The following is a 16,733-nucleotide window of genomic DNA, read 5'->3' on the forward strand; positions in this document are numbered from 1 at the left end:
CAAAAAATGCTCTGAACAAGCAGAGGAAGCAGAGAGTCTCATTGTTAGGAAAATGGTGCAGTTTTATCTATGGTACCATCTACACCCTGATCTAAATCCTAGGCCCTAGCCCCTGTTGCCATTGCTGTAAGCCAAGTGGCCACATGGCCCAACCACCGGTGTCAAGCTCTACCCTCATCCTAATGGGATTTGCTGCTCCTAATTCCCTGACCGCCCTCCGGCAAAGTTTTAAAAGGACCCATTCCTGAACATGTGGCTCACTCTCGCTCTCTCTCTCTCTCTGTCTCTCTGCTCTCTTTTGGCTTCTCTCTCGCTCCCCTCTCTCTCTTGGCTCCTTTCTGCTATTTCTTCTCTCCTTGCTAGCTCCTCTCCTCTCTGTCACTTACACGCTCCTTCTCTCTCCTTTTCCTTCCTTGCCCCTTCCCTCTGGCCTGCTGGGTTTTCCCCAATAAACCCTTTCCCTTACTCTGGTGTTTGGTGTGTTTTGTGACAATCTTACACTCATCACCATGATTCTATGAGCCTGTTGTTAGGAAACTGGCGCAGTTTTATCTATGGCGCGATCTACACCCCAATTTACATCCTATGCCCCGATTCCCACGGCTATTGCTGAAAGCCAGGTAGCCACAAGGCCCAACCACCAGTGTCAAGCTCCACCCCCATCCTAATGGGATTCACTGCTCCTAATTCCCTGCCCCCCCTCTGGCAAAGTTTTAAAAGGGCCTGTTCCTGAACACTTGGCTCTCTTGGCTCCTCTCCTCCTCTCATCTCTCTTGGCTTCTCTCTTCTCTCCTGGTCACTCTCTCTAGCCTCCTCTTCTCCTCTCTCACTCCCCTCACTCCTCCCCTCTCTCCTCTTTCTCTCTTATTCTCCTTTTCCTTCTTCACTCCTTCCCTCCAGCCTGCTGGCTTTTCCCCAATAAACCCTTTCCCTTACTCTGGTGTTTGGTGTGTTTTGTGACGGCCTAACAGAAATACCTAACACCCGTAGCAGAGGCATGTTCTCAGAAGCTCTATAGACACATGGAGAAAAAATAAAAACTAAGAGTCGAGAAAACTTCAAGATTTGTCTAAATAAACTAGTGCAAGAGTGTACAGACACTGCTTCAATGTGATTTCCTTTCCAACAGACAACTATTTCACTTATCAGACTTATTCAAGATCGCTGCACAGTCTGGGTTTCTTATAACCCAGTGTTTGTGGACCAGCAAAATCCCTATCTCCTGGAAACTTGTTCAAAATGCAAATTTTCAAGCTCCATCCCAGGCTTTAAAAAATCAGAAACCCAGAGAACCCGACAGATGGTTGTGGTCAGGCAATCTGTGTTTTAACTAGGCCACAGAGAAGTTCTGGTATACAATGAAATCTGAAAACTATGACTACAATCCCCCAAAAAGGAAATGTAAACAAACTAGACAGGACTGTGAGAAGAACAATGAAGATGAAAGAAAAGCTTGAGACTGAAAATAAACAAAGAAACCAAGATATATGGTTTTAGCAAAAGGTACCTATGGCAGTGATATTTACAAGTCTTCAAGTATAAAAAGAATTATTCACAAAGGAAGGCAGCAGATGTTCTCCATTTTCCCTGAGAGACTATAATTCAAGGTGTAGCATAAGAAATTTAGTTAAAAATATAATTAAAGTTTGCTGATGAGTGCTGTTAAACAAGAAAACAAATTTCCAAAAGAAGTCATAGAACTCCTCTTCTCTTGAATCTATGTATCAAAAACCATAGAGTAGATTACAAAATGTCTCTTATGGTCCTTAACCAATGACTACCACCTATTACATCAATGAACTAATACTTAGAAAATGTTCCTAATTATAGATCTCTTCAAACTAAAATTTAAAATTTTGGAGGTACAGTTGATATAGGCAGGCAGATAGGACTAAATTGATTAGACTTGTGAGCTGGAAGACCATATTCCCTTGTGATCTCACAACCCTACCTTACCTCACTTGTACGCCCACCTGCCAATCAAACTACGTAACCACTCACCTTTGGGAGTGAATAAAAGGCCTGGAGCACAGTAGGTCCTCCCTTTGTTGCCCCACCTCTTTAGGAGTACCATCTTTTGGCTCTTCTGATTTCCTGCCTACATGTGTGCTCCACCTGGCTCCCAGCCTGCTCCCAGCCTGGTATAGACTCAACTTAGCTTCTAGACTTCTTTTTCCCCTAAATAAAGCCTTACTTTCCTGTGCACTTCTCTCACTGAATAAAACGTTAAAACTTACCATGTAGCATGGTTTATTTTGAGCCAATATTCAGAATTCTTATCTGAATAGATGGCAAGAACCCACAAAAATTTTTTATTTAATTATTTTTTTAGGAATACAAGTTTCATATGCACAACTTTAGGAATATAATTATTCTTCCCATCATACCTGCCCTCCCATTCACACTCCCACCCCCTTCCTCCTCCCTCTCCCCTTCCCAGTACCATTCTACATTAAGATTCATTTTCAATTTAACTTTGTACACAAAAGACCAACTCTAAGTAAAGATTTCGACAATTTGCACATACACACACAAAACTACTTGAGAACAAGTATCACAATTAACTCTCACAATCCAACTCTTTGAGGACAGAGGAACTACATGGGGAGTTAGGGCACAGTGACTCCTGTTGTTAATTTAACAATTAACACTCTTATGTATGATGTCAGTGACCACCTGAGGCTCTTGACATGACCTGTCTAGGCTATGGAAGCCTTCTGAATCCACAAACTCTTGACAGTATTTAGACAATGCCATAAGCAAAGTAGAAATTCTCTCCTCCCTTTAGAGAAAAGTACATACTTCTTTGATGGCCACTTCTTTCCACTGGGATCTGACTCACAAAGATCCTTCATGTAGGGTATTTTTTGCCACAGTGTTTTGGCTTTCCATGCCTGAAATGCTCTCACAAACTTTTCAGCCAGACCAAGAAGCCTTAAGGGCTGATTCTGAGGTCAGAGTGTTACTTAAAGCAATTGTCATTCTATGAGTCTGCATGTGGACTGCTTCCCATGTTGGAACATTCTCTCCTTTTTAATTCTATTATAATTACCTGTCACTTGATCCTATTTATATGGTCACTTTAACACTTAATCCTATCTATATGCTCACTTTAACACTTAAGATAATATTTTTAACACCCAGCTTAATGGGATTTGGGGTCCCATGGCAAGTTCTTAAACTGTACCCTTAGAAGTAAGTTCGCAGGAATGTATGCAGAACTACACAGCTTTATAGTTACAAACTTCCTCCTGCCTCTCTTATCCCCACTCTTATTTCTTACTGAGATCCATCTTCAATTGACTTTACACACATGATTAACTCTATGCTAAGTAATGAGTTCAACAAATAATATGAGGAGAAAAATTAAAAATCAAAAAAAAAAAAAAAAAAAAACCTGTTCCTCAATAGTCAAGACAAGGTCAGCTCAGGTCATCCCTTCCCAAAGTGTCAATTTCACATCTTCATTTTCGTTTTAGGTGCTCTATTCATTCTCGCAGATCTGGGAGAACATATGGTATTTGTCTCTTTGGGACTGGCTTATTTCACTAAGTATGATGTTTTCCACATCCATCCATTTTGTTGCAAATGATCGTATTTCATTGTTTTACTGATGTGTAGTATTCCATACTGTACATATCCCATAATTTCTTTATCCAGTCTTCAGTTGACGGGCAATTAAGTTGGTTCCACGTCTTAGCTATTGTAAATTGAGCTGCAGTAAATAAGGGGGTGCAGATAACTCTTTTATTTGCTGATTTCATTTCCCCTAGGTAAATTCTCAGGAATGGGATGGCTGGGTCAAATGGCTGGTCTATATTCAGATTTCTGAGGTATCTCCATACTGTCCTCCAAAGTGGCTTTACCAGTCTACAATACCAACAACAGTGTATTATGGTACCTTTTACCCCACATCCTCGCCAGCATTTGTTGTGTATTGATGTCTGTATAAAAGCCATTCTAACTGGGGTGAGATGAAACCTCATTATGGTTCTGATTTGCATTTCCCTGATGGCTAGTGATCCTGAGAATTTTTTCATGTGTCTGTTGGCCATTTGGATTTCCTCTTTTGAGAAATGTCTGTTTAAGTCTTTTGCCCATCCCTTAACTGGGTTGTATGTTTTGTTGTTGTGGAGATTCTTGATCTCTTTATATATTCTGTTTATTAATCCTTTATCAATTGCATAGTTTACAAATAATTTTTCCCATTCTATTGATTGCCTCTTCAATTTCCTTAGTGTTTCTTTTGCAGTGCATAAACTTCTCAATTTGATGTAAACTCATTTGTTAATTTTGGCTTTGAATGCCTGCACCTCTGGGGTCTTTTCCAAGAACTCTTTGCCTATGCCAATGTCTTGCAGGGTTTCTCCAAACCAAAATTATTAATATTTAGAGTTATTAGTAAGGCTAACCAATATTATATATTTAACAACTATTTGAGTGATGAAATTATTTGAATAAACATTATTTGCATATTTATTGAATTATTTGAATATTTATTTAAACATACATCATTGGAATTGTTTCTTTAAATTATAAACAATGATATTCTTTAACAGTTCAAAAAGTGACTAATGTACATATAAAATTCTCGGCTAACACAATTTATATATCTTCTCAAATAAAAGGAAGAAATTGAATGTGAATGAATAGGAAATAAAAGATTGGTTATTTTTTTTTTTTTTTTTGGACAGGTAGAGTGGACAGTGAGAGAGAGACAGAGAGAAAGGTCTTCCTTTGCCGTTGGTTCACCCTCCAATGGCCGCCGCTGCAGCCGGCGCACCGCGCTGATCCTGGCAGGAGCCAGGAGCCAGGTGCTTTTTCCTGGTCTCCCATGGGGTGCAGGGCCCAAGCACCTGGGCCATCCTCCACTGCACTCCCTGGCCATAGCAGAGAGCTGGCCTGGAAGAGGGGCAACCGGGACAGAATCCGGCGCCCCGACCGGGACTAGAACCCAGTGTGCAGGCGCCGCGAGGTGGAGGATTAGCCTATTGAGCCACGGCGCCAGCCTGGTTAATATTATTAAAATGAACCTTGGCATTTAAAAAAAGAGATCATTAAAAAATGCATAATATGGCATTTTCACAAGTTTGCTGACAGAACACAGCTATCATGAAAACCACCACTAAATCAAAGCCAAAATGGAAAAGGAAAAGATTCATATCAACATTGTTGTCGTTGGACGCATAGATTCCAGCAAGCCCATCACTACTGGCCATCTGATATACAAATGTGATGCCACTGACAAAAGAACCATTAAAAAATTTGAAAAGGTGGCTGCTGAGATGGGAAAGGGCTCCTTCAAGTATGCCTGGGTCTTAGATAAAACTGAAAGCCAAGCATGCATGTGGGATCACCATCAACATCTCCCTGTGAAAATTTGAGGCCAGCAAGTATTACATGAATATCACTGATGCCCCAAAACACAGAGACTTTATCAAAAACATGATTATATGCACACTTCAGGCTGAATATGCTGTCCTGATTGTTGCTACAGGAAATTTGAGGGTGCTATCTTTAAGAATGGGCAGACATAAAACATGCCCTTCTGGCTTACACATTGGGCGTGAAACAACTAATTGTGTTAACAAAATGGATTCCACTGAGCCAGCCTACCACCAGAAGAGATATGAGGAAATCGTTAAGGAACTCACATTAAGAAGTTACATTAAGAACCTACATTAAGAAAATTGGCTACAATCCTGACACAGTAACATTTGTGCCAATTTCTGGTTGGAACAGTGACAACATGCTGGAGCTAAGTGCTAATATGACGTGGTTCATGGGGTGGAAAGTCACCTGTAAAGATGGCAATGCAAGTGTAACCACACTGCTGGAAGTCTTGGATTGCATCCTCCCACTAACTAGAGCAACTGACAAGCCTTGTGACTGCCCCTATAGAATGTCTACTAAATTGGTGTAATTGGTGCTGTCCCTGTGAGCAGAGTGGAGATTGGTGTTCTCAATCTGGCATGGTGGTAATCTTTGTTCCAGTCAACATCACAACTGAGGTCAAGTCCATTGATATACACCATGAAGCTTTGAGTGAGGATCTCCTGGGGACAACATGGGATTCAATGTCAAGAATGTGTCCGGCTGGTGCGGTGGCACAGTGGGTTAACGCCCTGGCTGAAGTGTCGGCATCCCATATGGGTGCTGGTTCAAGATCCAGCTGCTCCACTTCTGGTTCAGCTCTCTGCTATGGCCTGGGAAAGCAGTGGAAGATGACCCAGGACCTTGGGCCCCTGCACCCATGTGGGAACTGGGAAGAAGCCTCTGGCTCCTGGCTTCAGATCAGCGCAGTTCCGGCCGTTGCAGCCAATTAGGGAGTGAACCATCAGATGGAAGACCTCTCTCTCACTCTCTCTGCCTCTCCTCTCTCTGTGTAACTCTTTCAAATAAATAAATAAATCTTAAAAAGAAAAAAAAGGACATGTCTGTCAAAGATGTTTGTCATGGAAACACTGCTGGTAAGAGCAAAAATGACTCACTAATGGAAACAGTTGGTTTTATTGATCAGATGATCATCCTAAACCATCCATGTTAACTCTGTGCTGGGTATGCCCCTGTACTGAATTGTCACACAGCTCACATTGCTTGCAAGTTTGCTGAGCTGAAGGAAAAGAGTGATCATCGTTCTGGAAAGAAGCTGTAAGATGGCTGTAGATTCTTGAAATCTAGTGATGTTTGCCATCATTGATATGGCTCCTGGCAAGCCCTTGTGTGTTGACAGCTTTTTGCCATTAATGATATGAGACTGGCAACTGTGATCAAAGCAATGGACAAAAAGATGCTGGAGCTGGCAAGGACACCAAGTCTGCCCAGAAAGCTCAGAAGGTTATTACCTGCCACCCCAGTCTTAATTAGTGGTGGAAGAAGAGTCTCAGAATCATTTGTCTCAATTGGCCATTTAAGTTTAATAGTAAAAGAATGGCTAATGATAACAATGCATCAAAAAACCTTCAGAAGGAAAGGAGAATGTTTTGTGGACAATGTTTTTGTTTGTGTGCATGTCAGTTTTAAGTTATTAGTTTTTAAAATCGGTACTTTTTAATGTAAACCACTTGACCAAAAATCTGTCACAGAATTTTGAAACCCATAAAATAAAGTTTAATGAGAAAAAAATTCATAATACGAAACATACATGCATAATACAAACTGACAACAATAACCAAATGCACAGCCTTGTCAAACTGCTCCAAGTATTCCTTCATAACCTTATGCTTTTATATTAATAAGTTCATTAATTAAACTGTAGAAGTTTAAGTAAGCAAAATAAAAACATACAAAAAGGTTCTTGTCCTGGGGTCCAAAAACATCTGGGAAGTCTCACATAAAAAGTATGCCACAGTTGTAATTTCTGAAACAAGCATTTTTTTAAAAATGTTGAGGAGACTGGTGCTGATGCGTAGAAGGTAAAGCTGCCACTTGCAGTTCCGAATCCCATACAAGTGACCATTTGTGTCCCGGTTATTCCTCTTGTGATCCAGCTCTCTGCTATAGCCTGGGAAAGCAACAGAAGATGGCCTAAGTCCTTGGGCCCCTGTACCCACACAGGAGACCCAAAAGAAGCTCCTGGCTCCTGGCTTCAGATTAGCCCAGCTCCAGCTGTTGGAACCATTTGGGGAGCAAACCAGAGGAGAGGAGATCTTGCCCCCACCACCGTCTCTCTCCCTGCCTCTGCCTCTCCATAACTATGCCTTTTAAATAAATATAAATGAATGTTTTTAAAATGTTGATTCATTTTAAATAAAAATGTTGAAAAGTCACCAAAAGTTTAACTCTTGATAATTTTCCATGTGTGCAGAAGGTCACCATAATGAGTTTGTCACTGGTTCACCTCCAACATATTTCATAGCCATAGCCTTTTTTTTTTCTTAAGATTCATTTATTTATTTGAAAGGCAGAGTTACAGAGAGAGAGAGGCAGAGGCAGAGAGAGAGAGAGAGAGAGAGAAAGAAAGTCTTCCATCCGCTGATTCACTCCCCAAATGGTCAAAATGGTGGGAGTTGAACCAATCTGAAGCCAGAAGCCAGGAGCATCTACTGGGTCTCCCATACGGGTGCAGGGGTCCCAGGACTTGAGCCATCCTCCACTGCTTCCCCAGGCCACAGCAGAGATCTAGATTGGAAATGGAGCAGCCAGGTCTAGAACCAGCACCCATATGGGAGGCTGGCACTGCAGGCGGCGGCTTCACCTGCTATTCCATAGTGCCAGTCCTATCGCTGTAGTCTTTATTTACCAAAAGTAATTTAGTAGAAGTTCATATTTATTGTAGCTAGAAAAATTTAGGGAATAAATGGTTTTACCTTTTCAATCTTTCCACCATTGATGTCACTGGGAAGGAATTTCTTGCCAATTGTTCTCAGATCTGTCTAAAATGAAAATATTATTATTAAAATAGAATTACAGAAAAAGTAATCTAAATCTAATCTCATGAACAAAAAATGAAAATACTTAAGACTTATGGAATAAAAATTGATGTTTTAGTTGATTATAAGAGCCACACATATCATCAATCTTTTAAAATAATATAGACGCATATGTAAGTTATTTAAAGTGTGTAAATAAGTTAAGAATAACATATAAGCCCTAATTCTGATCATATTTCTTTAGCTAGCCTTTTTATTAAATCATCTCCTTTAAAATCCAAATCTTGAATTAATGTAAATGATGGTCTTACTAAAAAACTAACACAATAATCCAAAAATCAAATGACATGTTTTGAAAATATAAACAGTTTATTTTTTAACAGCTGACTCTCACATAACCTTGTTATGAAGGGACATGAAAACACATTACTCTTTTGTGACAGCAGTGATATCTGTCACAAAACAGCCACATAACCTACACTATTCAGGGAACAATACCCCTATATTACCAAAGAAGGCATAGTAAGACTTTACTGTAATCAAATTTATTTCATTTACTTCAACAGATTATAGAAATAAAAGGAAGTGAGCAAATTACTGACTGAAAAATGCAGCAGTATGTAGAACTCAGCAAACCAAAGGAAAACATAAGGATTAACATAAACAAGGTTACAGCATTTCTGACATAAAATTTCAGCTAAATATCCTAAATAAAAGAAGAATTTTTAGGAATGCGTCCTCCTTAGGAAGTGAAAATCTAAAGGAGTAGTAATAAATTTGTTCAGAGAAGAGCTATCAGTACTAATAAAAAGCCTAATTATGTAAGCTAGGAAATTATATTGAATCTTCAAATAGTAAGTTTAGGGTGATGACTAAAGCTGTATTATTTCTTAAGATACAGTAAACAGTAGCTCTTTGTCACCTTAAGAACAAAATAAAACAGAGATTGCTTAATCACATAAAGTATAAGAAATTTTTATTTGACTAAATAAAACACTAGATGATTAAAATCACTGTAATGTGAAATAAACACACATAAGTAAAATAGTATTCTTTGAACACCTATAATATCCAGAATGTGATCAGCTTAAGAAACAAGTATGTAAGTTACACAATCCCTTCAGATACCTTCCAGGCATTGACCACTGAGTCTTAATTTATTTCTCAATGCAGTAACAAGATCATTCCCGAACAAAAACTCACCAAACAGAACCCTTAGGTAACCAAAGCCCTAAATCCAAGCACTTAGTTTCAACCTTTGTGCACCCTCAATCCCTTATCAGGTTGAAAAGAAAGACAGCCTATACCCTGTGTTGTATACCTTTTCACTTTTAAAATACTGAATAATACGTAGGTAAAAAATACTTTCTTGTGCTAGCCTTCCCTATAATAGCTATGTTTTGAAGATTAAATGTTAATAAACATGAAGCACTTAGCACAATGACTTGCACAGAGTAAGCACTCAGTGTTAGCTTAGCCGTCATGTTCATTTTAGTAATGTAAAATACATACATTTTATCACCTTAATATATGTAATTCTAAAGTCAGTAACAAAACAGTTCATAAAAATATACATTGTTTTAAGTCACTCAAAGGTTGAAATATTTAAATATGAGTAAGAAATACAAATTTCATAATATATTATAGTCCTTCATTTCTAGTTTTTAATCAATAACTGAAATTTAATTCAAATTAAAATGAGACAGCCATGTAAAGTAAATGAGCATTACATAAAAATCTGAAATTTTGCTTCATCCAAATTGTAATTAACTGATCATATGACCAAGGACAAGGAAACAAATCTTCTAAACCCAGTTAATTTATTCTTCCATAAAATGGAAAAAATGGCCAGCACTGTGGGCAGTAGGCTAATCCTCCGCCTGCAGTGTCTGCATCCCATATGGGCACCAGTTCGAGTCCCAGCTGCTCCTCTTCTGATCCAGCTCTCTTCTGATCCAGAAGATGACCCAAGTACGTGGGTCTTTGCACCCGCCTGGGAGACCCAGAAGAAGCTCCTGGTTCCTAGCTTCGGATTGGCACAGCTCCAGCCGTTGTGGCCCTTTGGGGAGTCAACCAGTGGATGAAGAGCTTTCTCTTTGTCTCTCCCTCTCACTGTCTGTAATTCTACATCTCTAATAAATAAATAAAATCTTTTTTAAAAAATGGCAAAAAGTAACATGAACCCTATCTTCCAAAGTTGTTGCCATGCTAGAGAAAAAATACATTCAAAACTAACATAACTTTTAAAGTGCTATACATACATATAAAGAATAAGCTCAATTTTATTGTAGCAAGATAAAAATGAACAACTAAATTTTTTAAAAAATTTTAAGTTTTATTTACACAGATAGAGACTATATACTCAATGTTACATTGCTTTGCTTAAAATTCCACTATTTTTATAATTAAAATGAAGTTTTACTAAAGAATAAATCATTCATTTAATGAGAAAACAAAAATAAGATATTTTCTTCATGAAATTAGATAAATTCCTAATTAGTTTTCTCATTTGCAGAGATCTGGATCTCATTTAATATTTCCTGGTTCTGAATGTAATATAGTTTTTTTAATAGAAAGCTTTTGTTTAATAAATATAAATTTCATAGGTACAACTTTTGGATTATGTTGGTTCTTCCCCCCATACCTGCCCTCACACCCCCAAACCATCCCACCTTCTACTCCCTCTCCCATCCCATTCTTCATTAAGATTCATTTTTAATTATCTTTATATACAGAAGATCAGCTCTATACTAAGTAAAGATTTCAACAGTTTGCACCCACACAGACACACAAAGTATAAAGTACTGTTGGAATGCTAGTTTTACTATCAATTCTCATAGTACAACACATTCAAGACAGAGGTCCAACATGGAGAGCAAGTGCACAGTGACTCCTATTGTTGATTTAATAATTGACACTCTTATTTATGATGTCAGTGATCACACGAGGCTCTTGTCACGAGCTGCCAGGGCTATGGAAGCCTCTTGAGTCCACAAACTCTGACATTATTTAGACAAGGCCATAAGCAAAGGAGAAGTTCTCTCCTCCCTTCAGAGAAAGGTACCTCCTTCTTTGATGGCCCCTTTTTTCCACCTGGATCTCACTCACAGAGACCTTTCATGTAGGTCATTTGTTGCCATAGTGTGTTGGCTTTACAGCATGAAATGCTCTCTTGGGCTTTTTATAGCCAGATCCAAATGTCTTAAGGGCTTATTCTGAGGCCAGAGTGCTAAACAACTAAATTTTTAAACATCCCAAATTCAGTCAATTTATGAGTGCTACAAAAGCAACTTTATTATTCAGATGCTGCTATATCACAATTGCTAGTATAACACATAGGTATAAGAATTTTTAATATTAAACATAAAAAATAATGCAGGAAAAATATTTAGCCTATAAAAATATATTAATATTTTTCAAAGCATCTGCCTACATGCACACAACACACACACATGCACACAAACACATGACTCCTATTTATTTAAGTAAGTTCAAGAGAATATCTATTTTTTCTTATGTAAAATCTAAGAATTTTTATTATAGTACTCAATAATTTAAGACTATCATTTGACTTTTTCTGAATATATCAAGTATTTGAACTCAAAACTCTATGCTGAACTTCAATGCCATCTCTTAATATTCTTATTGCTCGCTTTACAAAGCAAATATAAAAACTCTCCTTTTAAACATAAAAGTCCAAGCATAAAAAAATTACATAGCAGGTCTGAATGGGCTACTTTCAGAAAGGCTTGTTCCTGAGGTTAGCCATAGACCAGCCTTTGAGAACTTTGCACCTGAACCATTCCCTAAATGAAAATGTGATTCAATGCCTAGATTGTTTATAAACAATGTGATTTATAGCAAACACTTATTTTGAGGGGTAGGTGCAGAAGGAGTCTAGCCACTCATGCTAAGCAGAGGGTATCTTCATGAACACCCCAATAAAAACCCTGGGTACTGGTTTCTAATGGTCTTCCCTTGGCAAGAACACAATACTTGTGTTATTAAAGTGTTCATAGCTAGATAAAGGAACAACAGGAAGAGATAATAAAAACTGTACATTTTCACATGCATGCATAAGTATGTGTATACATAATAAATATATAATCAGTAAGTCATTTCAAGTCATAGTTACTATCCTGCAATCACTCAAAAGTTGAAAAAAAATTCAACAGGATATTTTTGCTTTATTTCAAAGACAAAATGACAGAGCGGGGAAGACAAGAGAGAAAGTGATCTTCCATCTACTGATTTACTCCTCAAATGTCCACAATGGTTGGGTCTGAGCCATTCAGAAGCCAAGATCTCCCATGTGACAAACACTTGGGCCACCTTCTGCTGCCTTGCCAGATGCATTAACTGGGAGCTAGATCAGAAACAAAGCAGTCAGACTTGGACTGGTAACTGGATATAAGATGCCAGTGTCACAGATGGCAGCTTAACTCATTGTACTACAACACCAGCCCCTATACAGGGCATTTTAAATACCTAAATTGTATTAGAAGATGAAAATTAGATGATTTGCCTGCTACAGGCATCATCACGATTAAAAGTTTTTACTCTGGGGGGGCCAACATTGTGATACAGGAGGTTAAGCTGCCAGCTGGGACTTTGGCATCCCATACTGGAGCGTCAGTTTGGGTCCTGACTGCTCTGCATCTGATCCAGCTCCCTGTTACATGCACCTAGGAAATCAGTGGGTGAAGGCCCGAAGTCTTGGGTCCTGCCAACCACAGGGGAGACACAGATGAAGTTCCTGGCTCCTGTTGCAGTCATTCGGAAAGTGAACCAACAAACAGATGATCTCCTTCACTGTCAATTCCTCTTTATGTCATTCTACCTTTCAAATAAATAAATATGTTTAAAAAAAAACCTTTTATTTTGCTGTTATCATATGGTATTACAACTTTGGATTGGAGTATTCCATAATATATTTTAGAGAAAGTGATAAAGACAAATTCATCTGGATATCAATAGCCTTTCAGATACTTAACACAAATACTTCATCTAGATTTATTTAAAGTTTCACATTAATTATAGGTGGTTCATTGCTATTTACCTAAGTATAAATAAGTGAAATAAAGAACAGAGGATTGTGATAAAACCTCATGCCTATCACCTTTAGAAAGTTTTTCTTAAATAAACAAAAAAATTGAGTTGAGTTGGTTACATTTTAAAAAAGCAAAATTCACTAGTTTAGGTGCTACTCAATGAAAGTTAAAATACCTGGAGAACATTACTATTTGTAGTAATAAATAAAATGCACAATTTCTAATTCTTATTATAAAAAATTATCTTACATTTATTAAAAATTTAAAAACTCAGAAACAAAGATTACATAAGGGACTTAGTGAATAAAATTCAAAGAAGCTGAAAAAGAATAAGAACTCAAAACACAAATTTTACCTGTTTATATCCAAGTTTAATTTGTTAAATATAAACAACTCTTTAAGAGAAAGCTATATAAATTATATATTTATTTATATGTTAAATGTTGTTAGCACCCACCATTTCTGCTTTGTATCAACTGTGCTGTGATATGATGGAATTGTCAGACAATAGTTATGAATTTCATGGATCATTTATCACAATATGTAAATTTCACTATTAAAAGATTGTTAGTGTAAAGAACATTCAAAAAATTTCAGAGGAGTAAATTCAGGATTGAAAAAATAACATAAAAACATAGGCTTGCTTACATTTTTTATTTCAAGTAATTTTTATAACTATTGAAAAAAATCTAAAAGCCAATCTGCTTATAAAAAAGATATAGCTAATATGGTTGGATAAAGGAAGAGATGGAATAAATATATACCAAAACATTAACAGTAATTATACACAGTAGCTTTAGCTTTGTTATTTTGCTTTTCTATATTTTCTAAAATGTTCAACAATAGCATTACTTTTACCATCATGTTTATCTTCACTACAAATACAACTGTCAAAAAGCTAGATCCTAGATAGAGTTTTAAAGTTAAGTAGCCATCATTTTTTTTCATTCTTTTTTTTATTTTATTTTATTTAATGAACATACATTTCCAAAGTACAGCTTATGGATTACAATAGCTTCCCCCCCATAACTTCCCTCCCACCCACAACACTCCCCTCTCCCACTCCCTCTCCCCTCCCATTCACATCAAGATTAATTTTCAATTATCTTTATATACAGAAGATCAATTTAGCATATTAAATAAAGATTTCAACAGTTTGCACCCACACAGAAACACAAAGTGTAAAATACTATTTGAGTACTAGTTATAGCATTAATTAAACCCCTAAGAGTAATTGTATATTAATTACAGAGTTCAACCAATACCAATAGTTTTAAGTAGAACATAAAAAATACTAAAAGGGTAAAGTATTAAGTTCTTTTTTGTTTGTTTGTTACATAGTTTTTTTTTTATTTAATAAATGTGAATTTACAAAGTTCAACTTTTGTATTGTGAAAGTAGCCATCGTTTTTAAAGAATGGTTAGTTTTTACTACTATTTTATATCTACTGTAAATGTTATACAATTCTATAATTTATATCTGAAAAAGGACTAATTACCTTTTTTCATTGGTCTCTGAAATACATGTTAATAATTCATAACATGTATTATTGAACAATGATTAAAATGAATAATTCAATATGTTAAAATTCAACAAATGCCACTACAACTTAAAATGAACAAAAAAGAAAGATGTTTTCTATACTACTTTTCATAAATCAGTTTATTCTATGAGACATTTTTCACAAATAGAGTTAAAATTTTAATAAGTTAATAAACATAACCTACATTGAGAGCAATCAGGATGATGTCATTTACATTGACTTTGTCAGGAGAACTTGTACAAGCTGCAATGCCTTCATCTGAAAGATACCTGTTAAAATAAAGTAAATGGCTTAGTATTATCTAAAATCAAAATTAATCAAAAGTCTTTATTTAAATTCTACATGTCATTGTGTTGTTTACTATAGAGTACTTCTACTACAAATTCAAGGGGTCTTCAAAAGGAATAGGAAATCCATGAAAAAACTATGGATTTGGGGGCCAGTGCTGTGACACAGTGGGTAAAGCAGCTGCCTGCAGTGCTGGCATCCCATATGGGCAACGGTTCAAGCCCTGGATGCTCCACTTCCAATCCAGCTCTCTGCTATGGCCTGGGCAGAAGATGGCCCAAGTCCTTGGGCTCCTGCACCTGCATGGGAGACCAGGAAGAAGCTCCTGGCTCCTGGCTTCAGATTGGTGCAGCTCTAGCCATTGCGATCATCTGGGGAGTAAACCAGCAGATGGAAGACTCTCTGCCTCTGCTTCCCTGTAACTCTGCCTTTTAAATAACAAATCTTAAAAAAAAAAAAAACAAAAAACAAAAAAACATGGATTTCAACATTTCTTTGTACTAAGATAATCTCACACTAACCAGTTATAACATGTCTGAACAGAATCTAATTTGATATCAGTTTGAACTCCTATGAAGCATGATTCTGCTAAAATTGAAGCAAGAAGAAACATCCAAATTATGGCGAAGCTCCAGTGGAAGAATGGTGAAATCAGTGATGCTTTACCAAAAGTTTATTAGGACAGTATCTCAAAGAAATCAGCAGCTTAAACTTATTTTAAGAAGGAACAAGAGGGCCTGGGATTGTGGCACAGTGGGTTAGGCCATTATGTGCAATGTCAGCATCCTGAAGGCGCCAGTACAAGCCCCCACTGCTCTACTTCTGATCTAGCTCCCTACTAGATTACCAGATCACCAGGGAAAACAGCAGAAAATGGCCCAAGTTACTGGGCCCCTACCATCCAAGTGGGAGACCTGGAATTCCATCCATTGTTTCCAGGATGGAAAGTCAGTTTGTCTTTTCTCTCCCTCAAGCAATACCCTACACTCTGCCTTTAAAATGAATACATGTAGAAACAAACAACCAAACAACAAACCACAAACAATCAAAGGCCAGTGTTGTGGTGCAGTGGACTGTGCTGCAATTTATGACACAGCAAGGTTCACTGGCCCAGCTCTGGTCATGGCAGCCACTTGGGGAGTGAACCAGTGGACAAATTATCGCTGTCTTTCACTTTCTCTGTCACTCTGTCTTTCAAATAAGTACATTTAAAAAAAAAAAAAGAAAGAAAGAAACAAGATGTTCCAAAGTCAGCAGTACAAATCAATTTATCAATTTGCAAGTAAAAAATTAATCTCATTTTTGTCCAATTGAAGAGAACCAATGATTAACAGCAGAAAAAACAGCCAACATCACAGACATGTCAACTGGTTCAGCCTACAGACAAGCAGAACTTTCAGTGGAAATTTTAAACAAGTAGAATTTGTAATGGGAGATGAAACATGGCTTTATCAGTACAATACTGAAGACAAAGCCCA

General features: G+C 37.3%; 1 protein-coding gene across 3 annotated transcripts in view; it reads right to left on the reverse strand.

Moving 5' to 3' along the window:
* Nucleotides 1-16,733, reverse strand: part of TDRD3 (tudor domain containing 3) — a 190,014-nt gene that overhangs the window by 116,237 nt on the left and 57,044 nt on the right. For all 3 annotated transcript variants that reach the window (XR_007920946.3, XM_008260040.5, XM_089303623.1), the window contains exons 2-3: nt 15,152-15,236; nt 8,310-8,375 (exon numbers count right to left, since the gene is read on the reverse strand). Coding sequence is in view for 2 of the 3 variants with exons in the window: in XM_008260040.5 (XP_008258262.1) it covers nt 8,310-8,375; nt 15,152-15,236 (151 nt within the window). In the remaining variant the exon portion in view is untranslated. The remainder of the gene's footprint in view (nt 1-8,309; nt 8,376-15,151; nt 15,237-16,733) is intronic.

The sequence above is a fragment of the Oryctolagus cuniculus genome, chromosome 9, assembly GCF_051225735.1.
Source record: "Oryctolagus cuniculus isolate XC-2025 breed Fujian yellow rabbit chromosome 9, ASM5122573v1, whole genome shotgun sequence".
Lineage (NCBI taxonomy): Eukaryota > Metazoa > Chordata > Mammalia > Lagomorpha > Leporidae > Oryctolagus > Oryctolagus cuniculus.